Genomic DNA, 27,060 nt, shown 5'->3' on the forward strand with positions numbered 1-27,060 from the left:
TTTTCATGGTACCATATTACATTCTGTTTATTGGATCAGACCAATCTTATTCTTTTTTACTTTCTTTATTTCCATTAGAGAGATATTTGTGTCAACTTCACCCTAGAAATAATGATCCTGAGTTGTAAGGCACGTGTCCAAACATCTTCACTAAAATGTGGCCTCTTAGAACTAACATATCCACAGAAAACTCTTGCGTTCAGTACTGAAAATAGCTTAAAAAGTAAAGCTTTTTCATTGAGGTATTATTTCAAAATTACATATGTGACGTGATTTGGTTCCTCATTTGCAGACCAGAACTTCCCTGTATCAGTTGAGTCTTAAAACCTAGAAGGACTTGTTAACCTGGATCAATGCAGAAGGGTTTTCTTGCAAGACACAATTTGTTCTTCAGCAGGAGTTAGAGCTGCAGAGGAGAAAGGAGCAAAACATCTGGCAATGGCTGTTTACTTTCTTGTGATTTTTCTCTTTTCCTTTTGTACGCGTCTTCAAGCGTCTGGTAAGTCTTTGTCCTCCGCTGAGTTTTGAAAGTGACCTTTCTCCTGCTTTTCTGTTATCCTTCCTCATCAAGATTAAGTTTAAGTCTATTTGCAGCCCAGCATGTAATTTGGAATAGTTTCTTCCAACTCTTAAATCTGGTGATGTTAGACATTGTTTTCGTAACCCAGTATTCAAGGATGTGAATGAGTAAAACAAACAAACAAACAAAAAACAACAGGTGTGAATGAGGCAGTGCTGATTCCTGAAAAGCAGCCAGCTGAGTGTGGATGTAGCTGACCTGAAAGTACTCCACTGGGTGGCAAATCAGCTCAGGTGCACAGGGCAATATTCTCTCAGCATGCTTGGAACCACTGGCTGATGTCTGTGCTGAGTTTCCTATTCAGCTCATGTGGCTGTTGCACATAGACTGTTGTTTACTGGAATCCTATTTCCTGGCTGGCAGCTTTAGAAAGGGCCTTAAAAGCTGCTGCCTGTGGCCTTGGTCTAATCCACCACGTGTAAGTTTCTTCTCTGCAAGTTTTTGGGCAAGGCTTAGCTGGCTAGCATGAAGCACCTCTGCAGCCACAGAGCTGTCCCAGGGTGAATGCCATCTGCTTGTTCAGATCTTTAGCTTTTTACAGGAATGTCAACACTGCAGTTGACTGCTTCCCAGTGTGCTGGGATGTGGGGTTATGAACCACATCTATTTCTCTCCTAGTAAGAAAGCTGGGGTGGCAGGAAAACTCAATGGCACAGCAGAGCAAGCTGAGTCGTATTGCTGTCAGTTGAGGAGAGTTGAGGGATACAAAGCCAGCAGCAAAAATATTCCAGATTTGGAGCAGGCTGAAATTCTGCCCACTTATTTTTTGCAATTGGTCGTCAGAAACAAAGCTCTTAGGAGTGTCGTGCAATGTTTCACATTTCTATTTACAAGTGTAGCTATTAATGGCACTGAGGACAGTTATCCAGTGCTCACAGCTGAAGTGATGATGTTGCAATTTGTGGTTTTCCTCCTGAGAAAAGCACAACCTGAACTCTGACTCAGTGAAGAAATGACTTTTTGTATGGTTGCCAAAAATTCTAGATATTATTAGCTAAAATTGTAAAGTGCTGCACTTGTTTACTGAGTTGCAAAACACAATGTTATTCTGGGCCAGATGTAAAAATGGTTGAATGTTGAGTATGGAAACCTTTTTTCATGCCTCTAATGCAACAGGCCTTTTACTCACAAAATTAAAACCTGTTTAAAATGCTCTGTGGTGGTGAAAGTTTGCGTAAGTCATTAAATCTCGTATTAAATCATTAAGTCATCATATTAATCATTTAAGTCATTAAATCTAATCTTGAATGGCACTTTGAGAACAGCGTGCTTTAAGAAGAAAGTTCTATTCTGTATGTATCTTAAAAATATTGTGATGAATGCTTTTCATACTGTTGATGAAACTCTCTGGATTTCTTTCTTGATCAACTCTGAATGTCTATTTTTTTGTTGTAGCAAACTGTCGTATAGCAAGAAACTGATTTATCTCCTATGGCAGCTCTCCTCAAAAATTTGCATTCTGATTTTGCTTTATAGATAGTGGAATATTTTTAATTTATAATGAAGATAGCAAGCTCTGTGCCCAAGCTCAAAACAGCAGCTCAGTCATAACTGCCATGTGCAATGTGAAAAATGAGTTGCAGAGGTTCAGATGGATCTCGGCCACACAGCTGCTGAGCATGGGAATGAAGCTGTGCTTAGGAGTGCTCACCAAGGATGATGAGGCTGCCATCACATTGGAAACCTGCAACAGGACAAATGAGCTTCAGAGGTGGGAATGTAAAGGTGAAGCACTTTCAATCCAAGGCAAGGATTTGTTTCTCAACTATGGAAAAGGGAAGGGAAAGAAAATCAGATTGTCCAAAGAATCAGGCAAAGGGAGCCGATGGAGAATCCATGGAACTGCAGGCAGCATATGCTCCAGGCCCTATGAGGGTAAGTACTGAACATTAATTTCTATATTTATTGGTAAATTAACTGCCCCTATTTAAATGGATTCAACTGCCTGCTTGTCAAGTAGCAGTCCTTGTAATAGTGACATCAGTAATACAGTTCACTGAAAGTGGCTTAGCAATGCAACACAAATAGCATAGTATCATAGAATCACGGACTAGCATAGGTTGAAAGTGACATTAAGGACCATTCTGTTCCTACTGCCTGCCACCCACTAGGCCAGATTTCTCAAAGCCTGTTCTTGCACATTCAGGGATCCACAACTTCTCTGGGCAACCTGATCCATTGCCTCACCACCCTCCGAGCCAGGGATTTCCTCCTAATATCTAATCTGATCTCTTTTAGTTTAAATGTTCTTTTCCTATGTCGCTCTTAGATCATGTTGAAAGTCTTTGTCTTTTTTTATAAGCCCCATTTAAATATTGGAAAGTCCCCTCAGAGCTTTCTCTTATCCAGTCTGAACAAGCCCAGCTTCCTCAACCTTTCCTCACAGGGGCGGTGCTCCAGCCCTCTCAGCATCTTTGTGGCCCTCCTCTGGACCTACTCTAACATGACTGCATACTTTTCTGCCCATCTCAAAAAGTGTGATTCTCTCAAATGAAAGAATAAAAGGCTCATGATGAACTAAAAAAAGAGAATGGGAATTCTCTTTCTACAGCAACAATGGAGGGAGATGGCGTGGGTGGAATCTGTGACTGTTTCAAAATCAACTTGAACCATTTCTGGGAGAAGTGGTGAATTCCATTATATTAAAATGTTGTTCTTACTTGATTTGACCAGGTGCTGTATTTATAAGTTAATTTCTATATAACGTTGTTTTGATTCACTGCTAAAAGTGTTTATCCAGTGTTTCTCAGGTCCAGAAAGAAGAAAAAGCATAAGAAGGCAAAAATAAAAGACAGGACTTTAATGCTTTAGAATGCAGTAACATCTTGCACTTAGATAGGAATGCTGGAGATTTCAACACTGGAGAGCTGGATCTCCTTTTCCTGCTTTATTATCCTGCTTGGGTTACACAGACCTAGCATTCAGTCCCAAGTGTTCAATGTCCTTTCTACTGTAACACTAGTAAGGTGAGAAGTTAAATAGCAAGAAACAGTTCTACCTGGAAGGAATTTTATCATTATTTTGTTCAGATACAGACAAACTAGACTGTGTAGACATTGGATAGTTGCTTTCCAACAGTTAAGAATTTAAGATATAACATTCTCTCATGTGGACTAATAAAAATACTCTGACAGTTCCTTTCCAAGCTTCTCCAACCATACAGAGAAAAGAAAAAAAGATCCTAAACATCATCTGAGGAGACAAATTTGTGCAATGGGAGAAGCTGAGTCATGAAATAATAGTCCACACATGACAAGTAATAAATCTGACAGACTTTTTTTTTTCTGAGGACCAAATCAAGGCTGTTTACGAGTGTTAATTAGAAACATCCACAGAGAGATGCCTGTAAACAAACCCTGTGATTAGTATTGGATACCAAGTGACTGCTATTAAACTGTTTCTCTCCATAGATATGTATACAATAGGAGGAAATAATTTTGGTGCACCTTGTGTGTTCCCTTTCAAGTTCAATGGTAAATGGTTTGCTGACTGCATCCGTCAGACTGATGCAAGCTCTCTCTGGTGTGCAACTACTTCAGATTTTGATAAAGACCAACGTTTTGGAAATTGTCCATCAAAAGGTAATTTATTTATAATTATTTCAGGAAAGGCGTTAAGTTAAATGTCACCTCCTCTCACAGTTAAAGTCTCCTCAGGATGTGAAAGTAGTACTGGACAGCAAACTGGATTCTGGGTAACCTAATTCACTGGTAAGCTATGCAACTTGATACGGGGCCTCTGCTCTTCATTCAGTTTCTCCATTGGAGATAAGGAGACTGGTATCTATGAAATGTATGGTGAGGATGTTGTGTGGAACTGATGGAAAAAGTCAGAACGAAGTACTTTTGAGGCATTTTGAGACAGGTAATGAATAGAGTAACAAGGGTTCCAAAGTAAATAGAATGGATGGAGAGACCAAGATTTTCTGCATGGGGAAAAGGAGGTTAATGTGGACTGAACTGTGAGAGAAGTAGATCAGATATAAAGGGAAAAGAAAAGAAGAAAAGTGAATGTAGAAAAAAATGAGACTTGTAAGAAGTAACTCTTTACATTATAAATGTGTTATTTGTATTGAAAACACAAAGCATATATTGAAGGCAAAACTACCAAACCATACACTACACTGGTTTTAGTCTTCACCGAATACTTTACTTTTGACATTAACAGTTGTGATTATCTTATCAAGTTGTGCTTTTCATATTTTATAGACACTCTCCACAAAGACTTTTGGAAAACAAATCCTTTGACTGAAACCCATTATCAGATAAACGCAAACTCACTTTTGACATGGCATCAAGCAAGAAGAAGCTGCCAGCAGCAGAATGCAGAATTGTTAAGTGTCACAAACCCTCATGAAGAAATGTTTTTGTTAGGTAAAGCAAAAAAATTACATACAAACAAGTAAATGAATGTACATAAAATGAGCTTTAAAATGGATACTTACATTCACAGTTTGAAAATAAGTCCCAGTGCCATTTTTAAAAAAAAAGCCCATCACTTTCTGACAAAAAAAATTCTTAAAATACTGTGAAAAAAATATGTAACCCATATAGAAAAGATAAAAAGATATCTATGACTTTTTTTATTCATTGTCTAGTTTTAAAAAATTTATTTCAAGTTTCCTTTAACAACTTACCAGATGCATTTAATTATTTTATTTATTTATTTATTATTATTATTTTGCACATGTAGGACTCACTAGTGATCTGGGATTCAATGCCAAGCTCTGGACTGGTCTTGTCAGACGACTTGATAGCAGCTGGGAATGGACTGAGGGTAGTCCCCTCAGATATCTGAATTGGGCTCCAGGTGAGAGCATTTTTCAGAAATGATGATCAATATTTGGACTAAAATTCTGTTCTCTTCCCCGAAGTCCTGTTACCTGATTCCTTTTGTTTCACAGAATTTTCACTGGTTACAAGTGCTTATGATAAAGTTAGGGTATTGCGATAGTGGGATTGCATTATAGATGGCTCATTGTTATTTCTGAATTTCCCAGGAAAAGCAGATAGCTCATCTAAGAAAACCATTAAAAACATGCATTTGCACCTCACTCAGTGTTTGATTTCCATCTACAGTTTTCTCATCAGGCATATTATTCAAACCAAACGAAAACCTCATGAAAAGTGGTATATAGAGAACTATGAAAGAGGAAAAAAAACACCAAAAGAGAAACACTGTACAATTTTTTGTTCTGTTGCTCTCCTTATGTATTGCTTATGATGTCTATGTGATAAACTCTTAATAAGTTTCCACTATATTTTTCAAGATTTAATTCACCATAGTGTATGTTGCTGAAGTCAATATAATTTCATAATAACAGTTCTGATGACAAGAAAATCCAAGGGGTGAGCGCTTATGTGGAATTCAATACAAATTTCACATCCATTTTTTGACAGCAAAAGATATTGAGTGTTCTGCAATAATACCAACCCACAGGGAGTTGTGCCTTTTCAGCTCCACAGGGAGCTGAATTTTTATGAAGTGTTTTCTGTGTGCTGCAGTATTTCAAACACCATCATTTTCTCCTTGAATTGTGCATGGGAGGGGGGAAATCCTCATATTTGAAATGCGGGCCCTCCCAGTGGGCTCACTGGTGTCTCTTCATCACTGCTCCTGGAAATTCTCATTCTGAAGAATCAGGAACTAAGGCCATGTGGCTACGCATTCCCTCCTGCGGTGAGATGAAAATATTCAGTGTTAACAGAGTGACTCTCTGTATGTTGTGCTTCTTTCCTAAAGGAAATCCCTCTGTGGAGCTTATAAAAATGTGTGGAATCTTCCAAGGCAGGAATGGCAAATGGGAAAATGTGGCATGTAATCAAAAGCTGGGATATATCTGCCAAAAGAGAAACTCTTCCATTGTGGATGACTCCTTCATTGTTCCCTCAGGTATGATGAGTCCTGAAAAAAGATATGAGCTAGAGCTCATGTTCCCCCCACTCTCTCTGACATTTTCTACCCTGTTCTGAAAAGAAAATACTAGAACTTGGGGTTGGCACTTTTTCCCACTGGAGTTCTCTTTTCACTGGAGGCAATGTAGTCTTTTCTATAGGAAGAAAATGTTTAGTGCTTGGGAGTTCTCAGCATGCCTCTAGCTCTGCTGTAACTCCCCCAGCAACACATATGATAGTCTATAACATTGTTCACTGGATTGAGGGTTTAATGGCACGCCTTAAATACTAAGGCTGCATCCAGGTAGCCTACTGGGGATGGTTTCTGACCCATGCTTACCTCCAGACCCATGCTTGGATGTTGACCAGGGGAATGCAAGCTTGTAAATGAATGTGTCTGGGCCTTCCAGTGCATATGAGCAGTGCAGGAGCTCAAAGTTACTGGCAATCACCTGGTGTTTCCTAAAAAAAAACCCAGAAAATCTCCAAAATTCACCAAGACAGAGTTCCTGTGTAGGACAAGAGGCCCTGTGGCTGTACCCAAAGCCTCACGGATGGGGATTTGATATAAAGTATTGCCCTTCAAGCTTTCATACCAAATTGATGAGTATTTATTTCATCCTCTAAAAGAGCTACTTGGGTAGCTTCCGGAACAATATTGTTCTGATGCAGATATCTGTTTTGCATTCTTTATGATACTCCCACCCTTTTTTGTCTTTTCTACCAGTCTGTACTCCAGTATCTCAGAGTTTGCAGTACAGGTAATTTTCTTTGTGATTAGCAGAGAACACTCAGCAGAACTGCTCACTAATTGTTTGAAATATTTTTTTTTAGGAGACATGAAGCCTGTTAAATGCCCCAGGGAATGGGTAGCCTATGCAGGGCATTGCTATAGAATTTACAGAACACCCAAAATATGGAAACAAGCCCAATCATCATGTAGAAAAGAAGATGGAGACCTGACAAGTATTCATAATGTTGAGGAGTACAGTTTTATAGTGTCTCAACTTGGGTATAGTGAGTATTCCCACAAGAAATTTCTTTGTCTGGAGCTATACTCTCTTGCTGTTACTCATGTAATCATTATAACCATAAGCTTACCTGTTAATTTGTTTACTTTTTGAAACTCCTTGTTCAGTAATTGTGGATATTAGACATTGTATCTCAATTTTAAGACAATGCTTATCATTAACTTTGTTTTTCCAGAGCCAGATGATGAGCTGTGGATTGGTTTAAGTGACTTCAGGTTTCAGATGTATTTTGAATGGAGTGATGGGACACCTGTGACATACACCAAGTGGCATCAAAGACAGCCGACCCACACACCTAATAAGGCAGACTGCATTGTTATGAATGGAGAGGTAAAAATCCCTCCCTGACTTTCTTTTGCCCTTTATACCTCCCCTATACAGGGAAAAAAATCTGTGAAAATTCTGTGATCAAAAAAAAAAAAAAAAAAAAAAAGAAAAAAAAAAAAGGAAAAAAAAGGCTTTTAAAGAGTTTTAGGAACTTGGTTTGCTTCAGAATATCTTAGTATGGTGAGAGGCTGGAGACCAGGTTTAGGGAGATGTAAGATGGAGCATCAGAAGCAACGCACTCTGCTGAGAGTTGATCTACTTCATAACAGTTGCAACAAATCTCCCATCTGAAATTGGCTGAAGTGACCCTTCACCTGCCTTTGACCTAGCCAATCATAGCTGCATAGTCTAGTTATTGGAACAGGGACTTTCTTTATCCTTCCTGTAAAACATCAGAAAAGTATGTAAACATACCTTTATTACAGTTGCTCTGGGAGCTCATATTACTGGAAGCACGAAGAATTAGATACAAAAAAAAAAAACAAAAAACAACTTTGTTCTGTTTTACACTCAGTTTAAAATGATGAATTATTATACTAGGGAAACAGTATGGTTTCCATATGTTATTTTTTTTCTCCAGCACTTCCTTGCTGATGTCATCTGGGTGTATGAGCATACTATTGTATATATGAGCATGAATAAATACTGCAGTGCTGAGAATAAGATGAAAGAGAAGATGTTTTGTTACTTGTCTCATCAGCCACTGAAACTTTAATACACGCCTCCCTAATTCTCACACTTCTGAGGAAATATGGCTCTCAGTTTGTTGTGTTCCCTGTCTGGGAGGTTTGGAGAAAGAATCCAGGCATGGAAATGCTGAAACAACTCACACCATATGAAGAGAGAAGTGGTCTCTCTGAGAATAGTAAATATTCCTATAGAACCTGGATTTTCTCTAGATTTCACTTCTCTTTGTGGTTTCTTCTTGCCTTGCTCAGGCTGGGTTCTGGACTGACAGTGCTTGTGAAACAAAACTTGGTTACATCTGTAAAAGAAAACCCTTGGCAGAGGAATCAGGGGAAGCTGAAGTTACTTACCCGGGTTGCCAGAAAGTAAGTGTGAAACAAAAGCAGTGAAAGGTCACTGCATCCCACTTTCACTTCCATGACGGTAAGTGGCATAGAAGTCAATTATTGCAATTTGTGGACTCCTAGAAAACTGTTTCTTTGTCTGTGCAGATACTTCTTAGACTAATAAACTCAAAATGTCTTCTCTTTTCCTCACTTACATATGCACTTCACAGTGCTGCCTCTTGGTGCAGAGCTATTCCCTTTGCCCCAACAGCCTCTCCCTGCAGAGAATCTCATTGCTTTTGAGCTGGAACCCACAGATTGCACAGACCCATCTAGGTTCAATCCACCCATCACAGGAGGCAGAAATATCTGAGCCTGCCGTTTTACAGTGCAACTGCAGCACAGCCTCTTGCAACCGCTGCACATAAAAATTATATGCTGTTTTATGCTCTATTTAAAATGACATAACATAATACTATGGAGAAACAAACAAACAAAAAAATGTTTTCCATATTTTATTTTTAATTTCTCCAGCACTTCTTTGCTAATGTCATCTGAGTGTATGAGCATAATGTTATATATTAATAACACAAAAGCAGAGCTGGCATTACCCGATTTGTTGAGCTATGGCTGTCAGCTTGCTTTCCAGTTCCAAGTCAGAGCCATGGTTCATTACTGACAAAGGCACCTGTCAAGGGGCGAGAAGCAGTGTTGTGGCTGCAAAGCTATGTTTGATTATACTAAATTCCTTTTCGTGGCTTCTGAGGTTGATTTTGGTGTGGGATGTGGTGTTAATGTGGCTTTTAGAAGAGCTCTATGCTGGGCAATCTGGCAGTTCCCCTTGTGTATCTGTTGTTTGCATTTGCAGGGCTGGATGAAGCATGGTTTTTACTGCTACTCCATAGGGCAGCTACCAGCAACATTTTCAGAAGCAAAACTTATCTGTGAAGAAAATAAAGCTTACCTGGCTACTGTGACAGACAGGTATGGCAGTGTAATCTTGTCCTTTCAGATGTGCAACCAAGCAAAAAATTCAACTCTTCCTACTCTGTAGTTATTAATAGTGTGTAATGTGATACTACTTCTTTGGTGTAAGATACATGTTAAAACTAAGTATAACAAAGTAAAACAGGCAGTTCTATGTCATCAGTATTAACATTCAAGCTATGGCTGCTACTCACCAGCACTCTTGTTGTCCCTGGTAGTAAGATTTGATTCAGCCCCCCCAGCAGTCCCAAATCATCAGACTGTTTTAAAACTCACTGAAATGAACTAAACAGATAAATACAAAACTATTTATTTCTTCTGGATTTGAGTTTTTAGCCTTTTCCTCATAATAGGAAGATCTGGAAATGTATTCCTTTTTAGAATAATTATTTTATCCTAGACTAAAAGTATTTAAAGATCTAAACCTTATTTTAAAGCATAGTAAATCACTGTATCACTGATTTAAATAAATGCATTAATTCAAGTATTGGCTTATATTGCTCATTGTATAGCACAAAGGGAGAATAGAATCACTTTAAATTATAAGCATGATTTACATTACCTAATTGTAAAGTAAATAACTTGTATTACGATGAGATCTTAAGACCATGATCCTTGTTTCAATCTATGCTTATTTTTCCCCACGTAATTAACAAATCATCTTAAATTTACCAGGTTTACTGGTTAAGTTTTACAGTGAACTATTTAAAGAAATAGGCAGATTGCAATAAAGCTTGATATATTACTTTAGTACTTATTCTTCACAGATATGAACAGGCTTTTTTAACTTCTATAATTGGATTCAAGCCAGTGGAATATTTCTGGATTGGACTCTCAGACGTGGAGGAGCAGGGGACGTTCAAGTGGACTGGTGGGGACCCGGTCATCTTTACTCACTGGAACATGGGAATGCCAGGTAGGAACCAGGAGTTCAGAGTTTCTGCTCTGGGGAACCAGGAAGTCATTGTTTAGAAACTACAGGGTGGTTTTAAAACAGTTCTGACATAAATGTGCAGGAACAACCATGCAACTTCTGTTTGTACTGAAGCTGTAGTAGCTCTTTCCAGGTGGCCACCTGGGTCTGCATGTGGCTGCTGCTGTCATTCATTCTTGGTTCTCTGCTGGCTTTTATATTTTGGTGATATAATATATCATTAGTATAATATAAAATGAGGTTTTTTATAACTTATTTTAACTACTTGAATATTCAAACACAGTGGGGACAGGTAGCTTTTAGTAGAGGATATATGTTTTGAGAAGATGTAGGTACATATCAATAAGGTGTTAAAATTTTGTCTTTCATGAAGGAAGGGAGCCAGGCTGCGTGGCCATGAGAACGGGAACTTCAGCTGGATTATGGGATATTCTCAATTGTGAAGAAAAAAACCTGTTTCTGTGCAAGCAGCTGGTGGAGGGAGCGACCCCACCACCCCCTCTGACGACTCCTCCGCTCCCGTCCTGCCCAGACGAATGGCAATCCATTCCTCAGAGCAGCTTCTGTTTCAAAGTAGGTGTTTAACAAGTGAAAACAAACACTTGTCATTTCAAGTAAGAATATGCTTCATGTATGCATGGAGGATGGATTTTATCCTGCTTACATAATGGGTCATTTGTGTTTACACATCTCTAACCATATCCTGGGTGGAGCATCCTGAGGTGTTGGAAAGTGCTGTGTGCTGCTGGATTTGAAGGTTGGAGCTACCAGGATTCTGAGATGATGCCAAAAGCAAGGCTGAAATAATCAAGTTTGCTAGGTGACCACACAAGCAAGGTGACACAACTAAATGCCCAATGATTAAACTAGAGGCAAAAAAACAGAGGCTCAGAATGCTGACTCTAAATTACTCTAATATCTGAGACTGTATTTAACTGTCCACTTTTCACAGATTTTTCAGAGAGGAAGGGAGAAAATGCAAACATGGTTTGGTGCAAGAGATTTTTGCAGAGCTATTGGAGGAGATCTGGCATGTGTCCACAGTGAAGAAGAGCAAAAACTAATATCTAGTTTGTAAGTATCTGCAAAATACATTGTGTAAATATAGGAAAGAAAGCATTTTAAAAATGAACATTTTGCACGACATGAGGAATTTCCAGTGGTCAATTTCTTTTTTGGAAAGACAATGTGCATCTCTGCAAAATGTAAACAGGTAGAAACTGAGGTAAAGAGGTGGAAAGAAGTGAGCAAATGTGCTTTTTGGCAAGCCTTTGGGTAGATTCATCTATGTGTGAGAATAGCTTGAATACATGTAAAAATGAAAGAAGCGTCATAAAAATTGGTTTCAGCTCAGTTTAGTTGAAAAAGAGAAGCCTGTTGTAGTTGACCAGCAGATGAAATAATAAAAAAATTGAAGGAATATTTTATGCTGTGAAATGTAATTTTCCTTCTTTAGTTAAGGGGAAAAATTGGAGACTAAGAAAGACTGACCTACTGATGTGTTTAAATAAATGTTTAACTGAAGCAAATGAGTATTGGCTAGTCTGGGTTTGAATGCATAAGTTTCTTTGTGGGACCAAAACCTTAAAATTTTCATTTAATTCAGTAATTTTGATAATGTGATATCTGTGATCATTCCTGTGCAGTTCTGTTTCCCTGATTCCTGTCAAATGTTTTTCTCCACATGAAAATGGGGGGATAACTTCACGTGAATTCCTCAAGTGATAATTCAAGTGACAAAACTTTCATACGATATATATTCTCCATCTCTATTTCACACTCTTATTGTCTATATTTGCACATAATCATTTAGAAATAAAGACTATCGTCACTTATCTTACTGGATGGGCTTAAATGCCTTGGACTCTGATGGAGGATTTACGTGGTGTGATGGTTCACCAGTGAGTAAAAATTTCTTGTTCCTACTCCTCTTCTTATACTACACGTATGGCTTGTCAAGCATGTACAAAACACAAATGACTTTAAGTCGATTTCCCAAGTCTGATTTAGGAATTAGTTTTTATCTTTTAGTAGTTCACAATCATACAGAGTAGTATGACAGTTATAGCAATGAAATAACACCAAAGATAATGGAATCTCTATTTTCTCTCTTGGTTTAAGCCATTCTGATTGTACCAATCTCTGTATTTCCATTTGTCATTTACTGTGGAAATAATTGTGTTTGTTTGGTCAAGATAAGCTTTTTCGTCTTCACCCTCTTAAGTTGCTCAATGTCTGCAAGGCCCAAGGCCATATGATGGCAGCTTCGGATGTCTCTGCAACATCAGGGCAGGAGGAGAGGATCTGAGGAAAGTTCTTAGATTCTACTTTCTAGAGCTTAACAGGACAGTTTAATCTCTACACATATAATGGAGAACAGTTTTTTGGCTTCCTAGTGTTGGCCAATAGGTACAGAGAAGAATCACTATGCTATACAATGGTCTTGTGGTCGTGTCCTACTTCCGGAGTTTGGAACAAACAGATAATGTGGACCATGAATTCAAATGAAATCTTTTCTTCTTTAACAAGTTAAAAGAATGTTTTGCTTCAGTAGAAAACCCTGAAAACGCTGTGTTTTCACTATAGGTAAATTTTCAAAAATGGGCAAATGGAGAACCGAACAATTATGATGGAAATGAAAAATGTGGAGTGTTTTATGGCTATAATGATATGAAATGGAATGATATATTTTGTGAACATATGCAAGACTATGTTTGTCAAATAAAAAAAGGTAAGTTGAAGACCTTTTTTTTTTTCTAAAAATGGTATTTAGAAACAGTTTAGAATTCTCCTCTCTAGGTAGATCGCATCACATGTATTAGAGCCAGCTGTTCCGTGAAAGACTACATGAATTTCAATTTAAATAAAAGTAGTTGAAAACTATGAATTCATCGATGAGATACATGTGTGAGTTTAGCATGTACATGCAGCATGCTGAGGAAATGAAATCAAGTAGCATAAATCCATAGTCCATATGTTAGAGCTTACATAAACTAGTAGTTTGCTGAGTGTAACACCTTCTTTCAGATATTCTTAGCAATTTTGTGACAAAAAAAATCTTACGAGTAACTTCTAGGTTTCATTTTATCTCTGGAAATTAAAATGCAATGGTAAATGATTAAAAAACAATGGCATAAACATATTTGATTGAGATATTTCTGATATACTCAGATACTGATTTACCTTGCAGGAGCATCACTGAAACCAGAACCTACATCCACATTTGGTAAGTCTTGTACTTTCAGTATGTGAAGAAATTTTCATGCAATGGTGTTAATGTCTATTATGAACACTCAATGTTTCAAATTGCAGATTATGAATATATTGTTAGTGAAGATGACTGGATAATATATAATCATAAGGAATATTACTTTAGCAAGGAAGCGATGCCTATGGAAAAAGCAAGAGACTACTGCAAGAAAAATGGTGGTGATCTTGCCGTTATCGAGAGTGAAAGTGAAAGAACGTTTCTTTGGAAATATGTAAGAAAATCACTTCAAAAAATCAAGTTTTATCCTCTACTGAGGCCTCTTTTTCAGCTGGCTTCAGACATATTAGAAAGTAGTCTGCATAATAAAAAATTAATGTCACCTTTCATGAATTTAACCACCCAGAAACTTTGACATAATCATTATTCTAATAAATAATTGCTATGTGTAGAAAAGTCTTCCGTTTCTTTACAAGACCATTGCCAGAGTGCAACTTTCAACATTTTTTTTTCTGTTCAGTTACAAGTTAGTTACTGAGTGTGTATTTTGTTTTCCACCTCGTTCTCTTCACAGAATTTAGAAACAAGGGGAAAAGAAATCCTTCTCTTTGTCAAAATAGATTAAATTTTCAAGAAATAGTTTGAGCCAGGCTGCTTTCCAATAGGAAGTGAATAACTTGGTGATTCTAGTTTTCTATAAATAGTTTCTATACTATTATTATATATTATATATACTAAGTATGATTCCTCCCTTTCTTCCATGTGATTAAACAGTAAACTCCGTTATTTACTTGGAGCCTTTCGGCAATTTTCCACTATGGTTTTCCTAAAAATATGGTTTTATTTTATATTATATCCTCTTAAGACATTTTTAATTTTGTTTTGTTTTTAATCTTAACACAGCATTTTGCCCAATTTCTTTTTCATCCCATTATGCTTTTTTTTTTTTTTTTTCTTTTTTTTTTCTTTTTTTAAATAATTGAATGATAATTTTGCATTTTGAAGTTTGGGCACATAATCCTAGCAACTCCCTGTACACTGCTTGTCATCGAACTGCATAAATGTAAATAAGGTGTTTCTAAGTGCTTGCTCATTTTATTTGAAATCTATTTGATTACATCTCATTGATACTTCTTTTTTTGTATGTTTTAGACTTTTTATAAAGATCAAGGAAATAATTTTTTTATTGGCTTAACTGTGAGCCTTGACAAGACATTCCGGTAAGTGAAAACATTAAGTATTTAAGACTCATATGTGATGTGCGAATATTTGCCAAGGCTGTTTCTAGGAGGCTACTGAGGCTTAAAGGTGAACAGAGTTTGCCTACAGCCATATTTTGACATAAAATCTTAAAATATGATTCTCATTTTCAGGGTAGCATTTCTCCTATGACATTTTCATTATCTATTTTCTCTTCTTCTCGTTCTCGGCCCCGTTTTTTGTTTTGTGAGGTCATGTTTGCTCACAGTCAGTGTACTCTGAGTTAACCATGCACTCACTTTCCTCGTTAAATGCAAGAGAAGATAAGATAGATAAGATTGAGGTCTCTAGAGATATTCCAGGTGGTACTTTAAGAAAGTATTAAATATTCAAATGATCAAAACCTTGCTCTGCCTTTCTCTTCTGCCCTTTTCTAGTGCCTTCTTCGGGGATTTCAAAGTTGCTCAGATGAATCTCTGCCTCATTCCAACTTTTCTTCTGAATTCTCAGGATGTCTTTCTTGTTCACAAACCACAGACACTCATCTCTGTGGAGCTAAGACAGTCTGATTTCTTGGAGCTTCTGCCCCCTCCTCCCCTGCCAAAGAAAAAAAACTTTATTGTTTATCTTTACTGCCCCTCTAATTTAATCCTTCTTTTTTCTGGATAATAGTCCAACTTTATCAGAAATCACAGAATCATAAAATCATAGAATCATAAAATGCCTCAGAATAATAGAAATATAGTTTCCAACCCATAGTTTGGATTGGAAGGGACTTTAAAGACTGTCTAGTTCCAACCCCCTGCTATGGGAAGAGACAACTTCCACTACATCAGTTTGCCCAAAGCCCTATCCAACCTGACCATGAACTTTTCCAAGCTTGGAGTATCAACAGTTTCTCTGACCAACCTGTTCCTGTTCCACCACTCTCACAGTAAGGAATTTCTTCTTAATGTCTAATCTAAATCTACTTTAAAGCCATCTACCCTTTTCCTATCACTATAGTCTCTGATAGCCCCTCTCCAGCTTTCCTGTAGGCCTCTTTTAAGTACTGAAAGGCCACAATGAGGTCTTGCAGGAGCCTCCTCCAGGCTGAACGACACCAGCTCCCTCTGTGTGTCTTCATAAGATATCTGCTCCAGCCCTCTGAGCATCCTCATGGCCCTTCTCTGGACTCATTCCAACAGGTCTGTGTCCTTGTTCTGGGGAGCTAGGTCTGGATGCTGTACTCCACATGGGGCCTCACAAGAGAAGAGTGGTTGAAGACAATCATCTCTCTTGACCCGCTGGCCATGCTCCTTTTGATGCAGCCCAGGATACACTTGGCTTTTTGGGCTGTACATGCACATTGCTGACTCATTTTGTCTCATGTCTTTAAGACATTCCTCCCAGTTTACTCTGTTATTTTTTTTTTTCCTGTTTGACTGAGGAAGATTTGCAAGTGAAAGCAGTTAGGCATCCTTTTGCATTCCTTATTTGTAGTCCACTGGCAGGAACACGCATACTGTTGATTAGCTTCACAAACTGGAAAAACACTGAGTGGCCCTGGAGCTCATGTTGTCTGAAAGCACATTCCCCACTTGACTGTGCTCCCTCCAGCACTCTGAGGCTTTTTACTTTTTTTTTCATAGGGCATTTGTGAGAATAAATTTGTGAATCACTGAACTAGGAAGTTTTTTTTTTTTTTTTTTTTTTTTTTTTTTGCATAACTGAAAGCAGTAGCAATATGTATTATAGATTTATTTGTTAACAAAATGGTTCTTAGTATATAATTTGAGAATCTCTCCTACCCTTTAAGACATTATATCACTGCTTTGGCCCCAGGAAATTACTAAGTTAGCCTCATGTTTCTGCATCTGTGCTCCAGGTAAGGCCAGGCCAAGTGTTGCACTGGTGTATTTTGTTTGAGTTATTAATGCTCAGAGACAGAGGAAAGCCATGACTTTGAAAATACTATCTGAGACCTGGTTCAAGTCAACAGTATTAGACATGAAGATATTTTTTAATGATTTCAAGTGAAAAGTTTTCCTTTTACCAGAGAGGAACACATGTTTGTAGACTAGGATATAGAAAAAAAAAACAAACAAAACTACCACCAAGCTCTAGTAAGTCCCTAGCAAAGAAATGCTACCCTACAAATTATTATTCTCCCAAATCACTTATTTCAGGTGGGTGGATGGAACTACTGTAAACTATGTTGCCTGGGCCCCAAATGAACCCAACTTTGCAAATAATGATGAAAATTGTGTGGTCATGTATACCCAAACAGGTGAGTGCTGTAACAATATCCAGTCCTTCATGGTGTGGTACAGACTTGAAAGGGCTGAATGTGCAAGTCTGTGGCTTAGAGATCTGCATTAGATTTTAGAGAGGTTAATTAAAAATGACCCTTTGGCAGTCATGAATTTTGCTGTAAACCTGAATATTTCTAAGTAGAATGTACATAAAATTAATCATTATTTCCATGGGGAGGGAAATACTGTAATCAGTTCTACTTCCTATTATAGATTTACTAAAGGAAAGGTTATTCTATATTTCAGTCTCAGTTTTGTCTTTTATTCTGATTTACTTTAAGGTACATGGAATGACCTCAACTGTGGCAGTGTTGAGCTTTTCATCTGTGAAAGGCTTAACAGTACTGTTCGTCCAAGTACTGCTCCCACGGTACCACCACCCAATGGTGGGTGTCCAGAAGACTGGCTCCTCTTTGATAATAAGGTGCAGTATGAAAAGTCAGTATACTGCTTTTTAAAAAGAATAGAAAAATTCCTTGGTTCAGTATTTAAGTTGAAGCAGTGATTTGTTTATCACAAAATGTATTCTGACCACGTGTATTTAATGACCCTAAAAATAAGAGTCCTAAAATAGAAATTATAGTCTGTAGTGGGGCCACAACTGTTATGAAAGAAATCATGTGCCATATAAGGAGAATACTTCATTATGTATTTTTGCTATTATTTAGTATTTCCAATGATAGTGGGCAACTGTGGGAGAAACAACTTCAGAACAACTGTATATTCTTATTTACTTTGCTAAGCTTATCTGGCTGTCACTTCTGGGATACTTTTTTGACCTGTGTGAATTCTTTTCTGAGGTCTTAGGCATTCCTTACTCAAAGTCAAGCCTCCAAAATGCTGTGGAACCATTGCTTGAACTTAATTTCCACTGAAATTTTTAGACTGATATATTTCTTCTTCTAAATGGGTGCTAAAATATGGAGGTTTTCCAGTATGCATCTTCTCTTTCAGAAAAACCTAAAAGCAAGCTAGAAAGGACAATTAAATCTCCTTTTGGTTTAAAATATTTAGCTTATCTCACTTGTTACACACAGAGATGCTTTCACTGGAAACTCTAAAACACCATCCAACTACAGCTTTGGCACACTTCTTACTTTTCAGTGTTTCAAAGCATTTGGCCTTGATGAAAATTATACACTGACATGGCACGCTGCACGGAATAATTGTATTACTGTTGGAGGAAACCTGGCTACTATCTCAAAAAAGGAAAATCAAGGTATAAAGTACTAATCTTTTGATACTAAATGAGACATCAAATGATCATGGAGAAGCAGATTATAACGTTTTCCTTCCATGTACAATATTTATCTTTTCTTCAGCTTTCCTCATGTCTCTTTTAAAAAATACTGCAACTGATGCCTGGATTGGACTGAATGACATAAATCATGAGCATACATACTTATGGACAGATGGAAGTCCAGTTTACTACACAAATTGGGCAAAAGGTTCCCGAAGTTACTATAGTAAGGTAAAAAATGCATTGTTATCATGGAATCATAGAACCATAGAATCATAGAATAGAATAGCTTGGGTTGAAAGGGACTTTAAAGGCACTTAGGGGGCAAGAGGGAGACTCATCCTTCTTGAAGCAGAGACTAGGACCCATTCTCCTATGTCTTCAGGTTTTGCGGTCTGTCTCCTCAGGTTTGGAAACTAGCTTAACTTCTTCCTCTTGCAAGGACTTCAGACAGGGTAGTTGCCCTGCCTGTATCACTGCACAATACCGCTCATCGATTTATCTCCCTGATTCCTGAATACTACATTTCCTAATGATTTCCTCATGCAACCTGGGCGCTTGCTCAAAAAGTTTGTCAAACTGGGAACACTTGCACCTTCTCTTCTCTCAGACCCTAGGAGAACTTCCAGGTTCTGGAGTTCCCTGCAACGGAAGATATGGGCAGCTTTATTCACTCACCTAGAGGTCTGTCTGCCCAAGTCATTGGCACCCAGTCTGGGTTTCCATCTCAGTCCAACCACTGTGGCCAATGGTTGCCATGTGTATTTCAATAATGCTGCTCCCAGAAGATAGAGACAGAGAGAGAGCTGCCTGGTGCCCTTCTGATCGCTCGTGTTTCCTGAATGCATCTTGGAGTCTGACTGTTAAAATAAATTACACTGCTTTTTAATGTCAAAAATGCTGCTAGCAGAGGATGGTTTCGATCCATCGACCTCTGGGTTATGGGCCCAGCACGCTTCCGCTGCGCCACTCTGCTGCTCTTATTTTAGCTTTTGTGGATGAATAAAATGTATGTCAGCTGTATTTTGCTGTAAAGTTACATTTCTACATTTTTTTTTTTTTAAATGATCTTGTTGATTTTGAAAGCAAAGTAGCCATGAAGGTCCACCTTCAGACATTTTTTCTCAACTTCTGTGTTTCATCATGATTTTGTATGAATCCAGACAGATGTTTGGAAACACTGTAAAAATCTCAGACAAGTGAGCAATTTCCCTCCCTTTACCATGACTGATCAGGAGATTCAAATAAACCATAGCAACAACTGTGTAACGTTTTACAGAGAGTGTTATTTAGACATGATGAAAATATTTGAAAAATGGTATTTTACATTTCTTGATGCTAAGCCTAGTAAGATAAGTTCACTGAATGTAGTCCATCAATAATTTTATTCAGACATGCGTAGCTGAATGTGATAGGGAAATGTATATCCAGTAGGAAAAGGAATGCTTCCTATTTATCCACATCTTTTTCTTACTAATCTAATTTCCTCCATAGGATGACTGTGTCTATATGAAGAAGAACCCTATTGAACAAGCAGGGAAATGGAAAGATGAAGATTGTAAAGCAAGCAAAAGTTACATATGCCAGAAAAATGCTGGTGAGTTTTCTTTAAGCACCTTCTAGAATGGTTTACGTATTATGGTTATATAAAGCCCATGGTAAAAGTGATTTTCCCATAGTCAGTGTCATTTTAACTGAAATTAATTTGCAATTTTGAAATATCTCTTGCATTAGGATCCATTTCAACCAGCACGCATACTGTTTCCTGCAAGAAAAAATTCTTCCTGTTTTAAGGACCAGACCAGTAAATTAAAAATAATGATAATAATAATGATAAACTATGGATCATCATGTATTTTACAGTCATGTCTTTTACAGTACAGCAGCCAGGATGGAGAGAGAGAGAACCATAAAGATCATTTCTGACATGAAAATTTTGTCAGAGAACATGAAAACATGGCCTCATCACTGCAGTGCTAACTGGGAATCTTAATTTGTTATTGCAATCTCTCTCAGTTACTTGATTACTCTGATACACTAGGTCCTCTTTCATTGTGATAATACGTCTAGCCAAGATAAAGCTTCCAACTTACATTTTTGCTTATTTGTTTGTTTGTTACAGACCCTAAATTGCAAAGTTCCCAAGCTGTGGTTCCAGTGTTTGGCTTTAACAACTATGGTGATGACCGCTATGCAGTCATCAACTATAAAATGAACTGGGAAGAAGCACAGAAGAATTGCAAAGACCAGTATGCAGATCTTGCCAGCATTTTAGATCCTTATGTTGAAGCTTACCTTTGGTTACAAATACTAAAGCATGGAGAGCCCGTATGGATTGGTCTTAACAGCAACATGGTAAGCCAATAAAATGCTTGTGATAAACACAGCTGTACTCCAGATCAGCATAGATTGACCATATTTCTTGCTCAGAGGTTGGCAGAATCCACTACTGTGGCCCCCAAAGAGAGTGCTGTCTATGAGATCCATGAATGCTCAGCAGACATCAAAGTCTTGCCAAGATACTTGATTTCCCTTCAATTCAGAAGTTTTAAACATCTACATTTTTGGCCATAATATAAGCAAGAAGTGCCACAGCCTACATTTCAGAGGCCACCAAGGCTGTAGCTGTAGTAGCTAGTGGCTTCAGAGGTAAAAGAGGTTATGAACTTCTGCTTCCTGCGCTCTTATATGCATGTGGGAGGGCACAGCTCTTTCTGAGAACACTCTGTGGAGCATACCACAGAAACAGCTTGGCTTTAAAGTAGTTTTTTTCTGTGTGGTTATTTTGAGCATTATTTCAAGTTAAAGCCTAGCATTTACTTCTGTCTCAGTAGAAGGGGAAATTGTAAGGTGCAGCATAAAGAAAGGAGCAGGCCCCTGGATGTGGGAATCCTGTAGGGTGGTTTTCAGAGCTGATGTCAGTGCCCTGCAAAAAAGCTGCCACCAGCTTCAAGTCAACAGAGAGTGTGAAGGGCTGAAATGAGAAGCATTTGCTAAGGGCATATAAAAAGAATATGAAAAAAGATGATGCAGCTGGATATTTGTGGGAACAGAGTTATAAGGAAGTCAAGAGCAGAGTGTTAGAGCTGGAGCTTGGTGGGACATTAAGGCACAGTTCCTGATGTGAGATGAACAGGAGCTAAATTTTGGTGAGAGCAGGCGTGGGGGAACCAGGATTAGATACAAGACTGGGATGGAACTTGGCCAAGGAGGTCAAAGGAAAATGGACAGGAAAGAAACTGGTATGAAGAACTAAAAGGGAGCCTGCCTCCAAAGACAACAGGAAGAAGGGATCAGGCTGCACACGGTGGGGTTAACAGAGCCATAACTGCAGCTGCTGCTGGTCTGCTGGTCATGGTCTGCAAATAGTGGTGAAATCCACTGAAAAAAGTACATGTTTAGAGAAAAAAATACTATATATAATATAGTATATAAATATAGTATATATATATATATATAAATATTTTATTATTTATATGTTAATATATTATTTATATAGTATTATATACATATATATACATATACATATATATATATACATATATATACATATATATATATACATATAGTGTGTGTGTGTATATATATATTTACATACAGTGTGTATATATATATATATATATATATACATATATATAGTATATATATATATATATACTATATATAATGTTAAATAGCTGGTCCATGCAGTGGGTGGCAGAGGTCTGTGTATGTGTCCCATGAAAAATGTAATCAGTATTTCTTGTTCCAATTGAACTTCTGCTTTTTTCTTCTTTCTTTCTAAAAATATAGAAAAGCTTGTGTTAGAAGAATGCTAAGAATACTTTCTCTGCAATTTTTGTTTGATTTCTGTGTTTATTTGGACTCCTTCAATAAGATCTTCAGTTATATAATCACATTTGCTACCACAAGGCCCTTTGTCCATTATGCTATACAAACTGTATACTGTGAACTGAATAATGCAGGTTGAGTGTGAATGAATGTCTTTAGGACTACCATTCTATCTGCTGCATAGGGCTGAGGTTTGGTCATGACAGAGGAAAAATTAATTACTGTCAAGGAGTTAACTAGATCAGTCTATGATCTATGCCCCCCCCTGCCCTCCGGCCCTACAAAATAGGAAGGCAAAAGGAAAAAGGATAGGGAGATGGGAGCTGGGCTCAAGAAAGGAAGAAAAAAACCAGCAGCAACGATCTATGGAGGAAAACTTATTTTACTAACTATGATATTGGAATACAAGGTAACAGAATATAATACAATCTAATTGAAATTGAGACTAATAAATCAAATAAGATAAGAGAGAGAGTTCCTGGGACCGAGTCAAACCTCGAAAGCTTGGAACAGCTAGGAAAGCACCCTCCAGCACCCACTGCAAGGAAGTAAGAGACCGCCCCACCTAGAAGGGCCAGATCCCGTGATTTCCATAAATGTATAGGGGAATAGGTACCTGGAATTGGAGCATTAACACTTTAACTCCCAGGGCACTACATGATGTTATGATGCGGAGTACTGAAAGCCAAAAAAACACAAAACCATGACAATTACGTGTAAGTAACTGTGATTCTGACCTGTCCTAACTTTTACATACCTTCCAGTGCAGTCTTCATTTTCTTTTAATCTAATTCATGTATGTGACATGATCTTTACTGTCATTTGCTTTTAGACTCGTGGCGTTTACATGTGGTCGGATAGAAGGAGGAGCAGATATCATAACTGGGCCAGTGGAGAACCAAATAAGAATGCAGCCTGTGCCTATTTAGATTTGGATGGTTTTTGGAAGACAACATCTTGCAATGAAACATTTTTATCTCTCTGTAAACAATCTGATGGTAAGTCATGAATAGGAGAAGTGCATTTAGAAAGGCTGGAATTTCAAATCCTGTCTTTATTTCAGCATCAGCAGACCATGTTTTCCTTGGCTTTTAAAAACCCACTGAAAATTGTACATCTCCTTAACAGAGTTAATTCCTACCGAATCGCCACAGCTTCCTGGAAAGTGTCCTGAACCAAAGCATGGTAGATCTTGGATTCCCTTTCGTGGCCATTGCTACTATGTTCACACCACTTCTGAAGTAAGCTGGCCAGATGCTTCCATGATGTGTATTCAGATGGGTAAGTGCCTTTTTATGAGAGCTGCTCTGAAAGTAATGCCTTCTATTTTACCATGTCAACCCATGATGTCAGAGGTGGATATTGGTAGTCTGTCAGGAGAGGTTGAACTTTCCTTTTGTTCAAGTTCACAAGTTCACATTTTGTTGTGAACTTGTGATCTAATAATTGAAAACTCTTGGGCTTTAAAGGATTCCTTCACTCCTTCTCCCTCCTTTCCCCCACCCCTCCCCATTTTCTTTTTTCATGATTGTTTACTGAAGTAAAAAAAATGTATAGTGAGAAATATTGCTGAAATTTTTTTACTGTTTATTTGATATTTTAGGTGCTTCTCTGGTTTCCATAGAAGATCCAGCTGAAATGAACTTCCTCTTACTTTACTTGTCTCCACTTGCAAGTGATTTCAGAAAATTTTGGATAGGATTGTTCAAAAATATTGAAGGTAATTATTTCATAATGGTCCAGAAGGGTTAATGTGTTGACTTCATCTGTGTACAGCTTGTGAGCATTTACATTTGACAAGATCCCACCTAAAAATCCCTATCTGTTAAAAGTGTGAAAACTGAATCTTCTGTAAAGGTAATTTATTTAATCAAATAATAAATTCCATATGCAATGTCCTTGGGCCTGGTAGACTAGAAATATTCTCCCACTTCATCCATTTCCTATTTAATACTTTTAATTTTAGGGGAATGGATGTGGACAGACAGAAGTGTGGTAGAATTTGTCAACTGGGAGAAAGGAGAGCCTACAATGATTTATGATGAACACTGTGTGGACATGGATGTCTCAAGTGGATCCTGGAGGAACTACTACTGCTCTGTTGACCGCAATTTCATTTGTAAAATCCCAAAGAGTGAGTTCTAAATTCTATCTCCTGACTTATTTTGTAAGTAGTTGTTAACTTGCATCAGACTTAACTGTACATGCGCTGGATACTCTTTGTGGATGGATCTCGATGCATATGCATCAAAGCCAGGAAAAATAATGCAGGAGAAGAATCTCAATCATATTTTTATCTTCTCAGTTTAAGAGCATTGCTTTTTTGCTATTTGCTGTGCCAAGAACAGATCAGTTGGTGAGAGCGTGGAGGAAGTTACATTAGGGTGCAGTAGGAATTAGATGAAGAATAGATGACTAGATTAGTGATGAGAAGACAGACAGATGGCTAAGCTGAGAGGTGGCTGGGCAAATCACTGAGCTTCTGGAGGATGACAGCAAGAGCTGCCAGTGGGATTATTAGAAATGAAGTGTGCTCAGTTTAACTGAATGGCTAAGCAGAAAGTGTCAGTTGAGGGTGGGCAGTGGGGCCCAAATCATTTCTCTGCTGACCCAGGCATAATGAGACCTGCCAAGACTGCTATAGAAAACAATACATTTTATTATTAATGGTGGCCTTGTGGTTTTTAGTTGAATATGTCACAGCCTGAGATGAGGCTCCCTGGCATGCACAGCAGTGTTTCATAAAGTGTGGAGGATGCAAATCTGCACATGCATACATGGAGTGTGCCACATTTTCTCACATCAGCTGGGAAGTGGTTTGAAAAGTCAAACAGATCCACTTCTCATATAAGTCACACAACTTGCAACTAATTGAATCTTCTTTTTTTGGATCTCCACATGTTGGCAGTAGAACCGTCCATGAGCTCTCAAGGGCTAGCCAGCCAGGCCTGCAGAGAATTTACTGTATCCCAAGCAAAAGAGAAAGGAAAAAAGAAATGCCTAAAAATACAGCTTAAATACTTTTAAGTAAAAATGTGCTTTTCAGTTATTCAAGTGTAAAAAATTAAATTCTTCAGAATGAAGGTTGGGGACTGTGGAAGTATGAAAACTTTTAACATCTGCCTCCCGAAACAATAAAAGTGTTCGAAGCAATATAAAGTGAGACATCAGTTTGGAGTTTTTAGAACAAACATGTTTAACAAAAATCGTTGATAAAATCATCAAGAGTTTTCGATGACAATGTTTTCATATATATTTTTTCATCTTCGTTAAGTAAAATGTAATAGGAACACAAAATAACAATTATGTTTATAGTATGCATTTTGTATTTGAATGACTACTTGCAAACTATCTATAATATATGTATTTTTTTAATTTTAAAGTTATTGAAGTTGAACCAACCCATGATTCATCTGTCAATCAAGGTAGGTTTTATAAGCACATTAAAAAGAAATTTCGATAAATTATAGACATTCATTATTTAGAAGTAAATGAGTTTCATTGAAATATCCATTTAACTATCAAGTAGTGATTTCATTTTAAACCTGTTTAAAAGGAGAACTTTTATCTCAAACTGGATGGCTTATTGATATTTTTGTTGTTTTTTGAATAAACTGTGGTACATTATAATGCTGCTTTTGAAAGAAATGTAGGAGAGATTGAGCACATTTTTGCTCTGTCTATCCAAAACGGGTGTCAATTTTAAGTATAATTGTTCAGTACTTTTCTAGTTTACCTGGCTGGTTTACTTAGGGAAATGTTTGTTATATGCAGGAGTAATCTCTGGTCATTTGTAGTAATTGTTCTGTTTTGTTTTTCTCAGCATCAAAAAGAGAAGCTGCTGTTTCATCCTCACATAGTCGAGGTGTGATGATTGTTACGCTAATCTTCCTTCTGCTAGCAGGCACTGGCCTTATAGTATATTTTTTCTACAAGAAGAGACATGAACAGACAGCTGTTACAGCGAGTTTTGGCAATGCCATATACTGTGGTAGTCCTGATCCTGGAACTCATGAATCAAAATGTCTTGTGACCAGTATTGAAGAAAATGAATAGGCAATGGGTAAATAGGTATATGGATAAATAGGGTAAACTTGGGCCTGATTGGAAAGGAACTGAAGTACTGGAATACCAAAATTCTGAACTTAAACTGATTTTCTCCTATGGGAATTCTTGTTTTTTTTTTGCACAGGATACTTCTTGCTTATACTAGCAGGAACAAGCAATCTTGCAACATTCTAAATCTGCTCACAAACAGTAGTTCTTGGGAGGACTGTTGAACATACATAAAACCTGGAGCTACAATGTGTAAAGGAACACTCAGGATGTTTCAGATGATGCATGGGTCCTGCATAACCCTTAGATACCAGGATAACTGTACTCATCACAGGAAACAGTCAGAGTAAGTGCCTTAGCGTTCTTCAAAAAGTACATCTAGATCTGTAGGAATCCTGGTGATGCCACGTCTGGTCTCCAGCGCAGACTGGCAGAATTTTATATAGTGCATGTCAGCTCCGAGAT

General features: G+C 37.7%; 1 protein-coding gene across 1 annotated transcript; it reads left to right on the forward strand.

Moving 5' to 3' along the window:
- Nucleotides 1-438: 438 nt before the first annotated feature.
- LOC306948438 (macrophage mannose receptor 1-like) lies at nt 439-26,595 on the forward strand (the record flags this gene model as incomplete). The annotated part of the gene is made up of 30 exons (XM_079538070.1): nt 439-499; nt 2,057-2,455; nt 3,991-4,161; nt 4,789-4,953; nt 5,273-5,389; nt 6,323-6,472; nt 7,309-7,491; nt 7,681-7,835; nt 8,771-8,884; nt 9,714-9,829; nt 10,600-10,748; nt 11,140-11,339; nt 11,719-11,840; nt 12,580-12,667; nt 13,353-13,497; nt 13,957-13,992; nt 14,079-14,248; nt 15,127-15,194; nt 17,343-17,443; nt 17,750-17,892; nt 18,573-18,687; nt 18,791-18,939; nt 20,203-20,305; nt 20,831-21,063; nt 23,372-23,537; nt 23,668-23,820; nt 24,143-24,259; nt 24,506-24,673; nt 25,923-25,964; nt 26,363-26,595. The coding sequence occupies 30 exons, from the start codon at nt 439-441 to the stop codon at nt 26,593-26,595; spliced, it is 4,332 nt and encodes a 1,443-aa protein (XP_079394196.1).
- Nucleotides 26,596-27,060: the final 465 nt, after the last annotated feature.

This window comes from Tetrao urogallus (assembly GCF_951394365.1).
Source record: "Tetrao urogallus genome assembly, chromosome: 7".
Classification (NCBI taxonomy): domain Eukaryota; kingdom Metazoa; phylum Chordata; class Aves; order Galliformes; family Phasianidae; genus Tetrao; species Tetrao urogallus.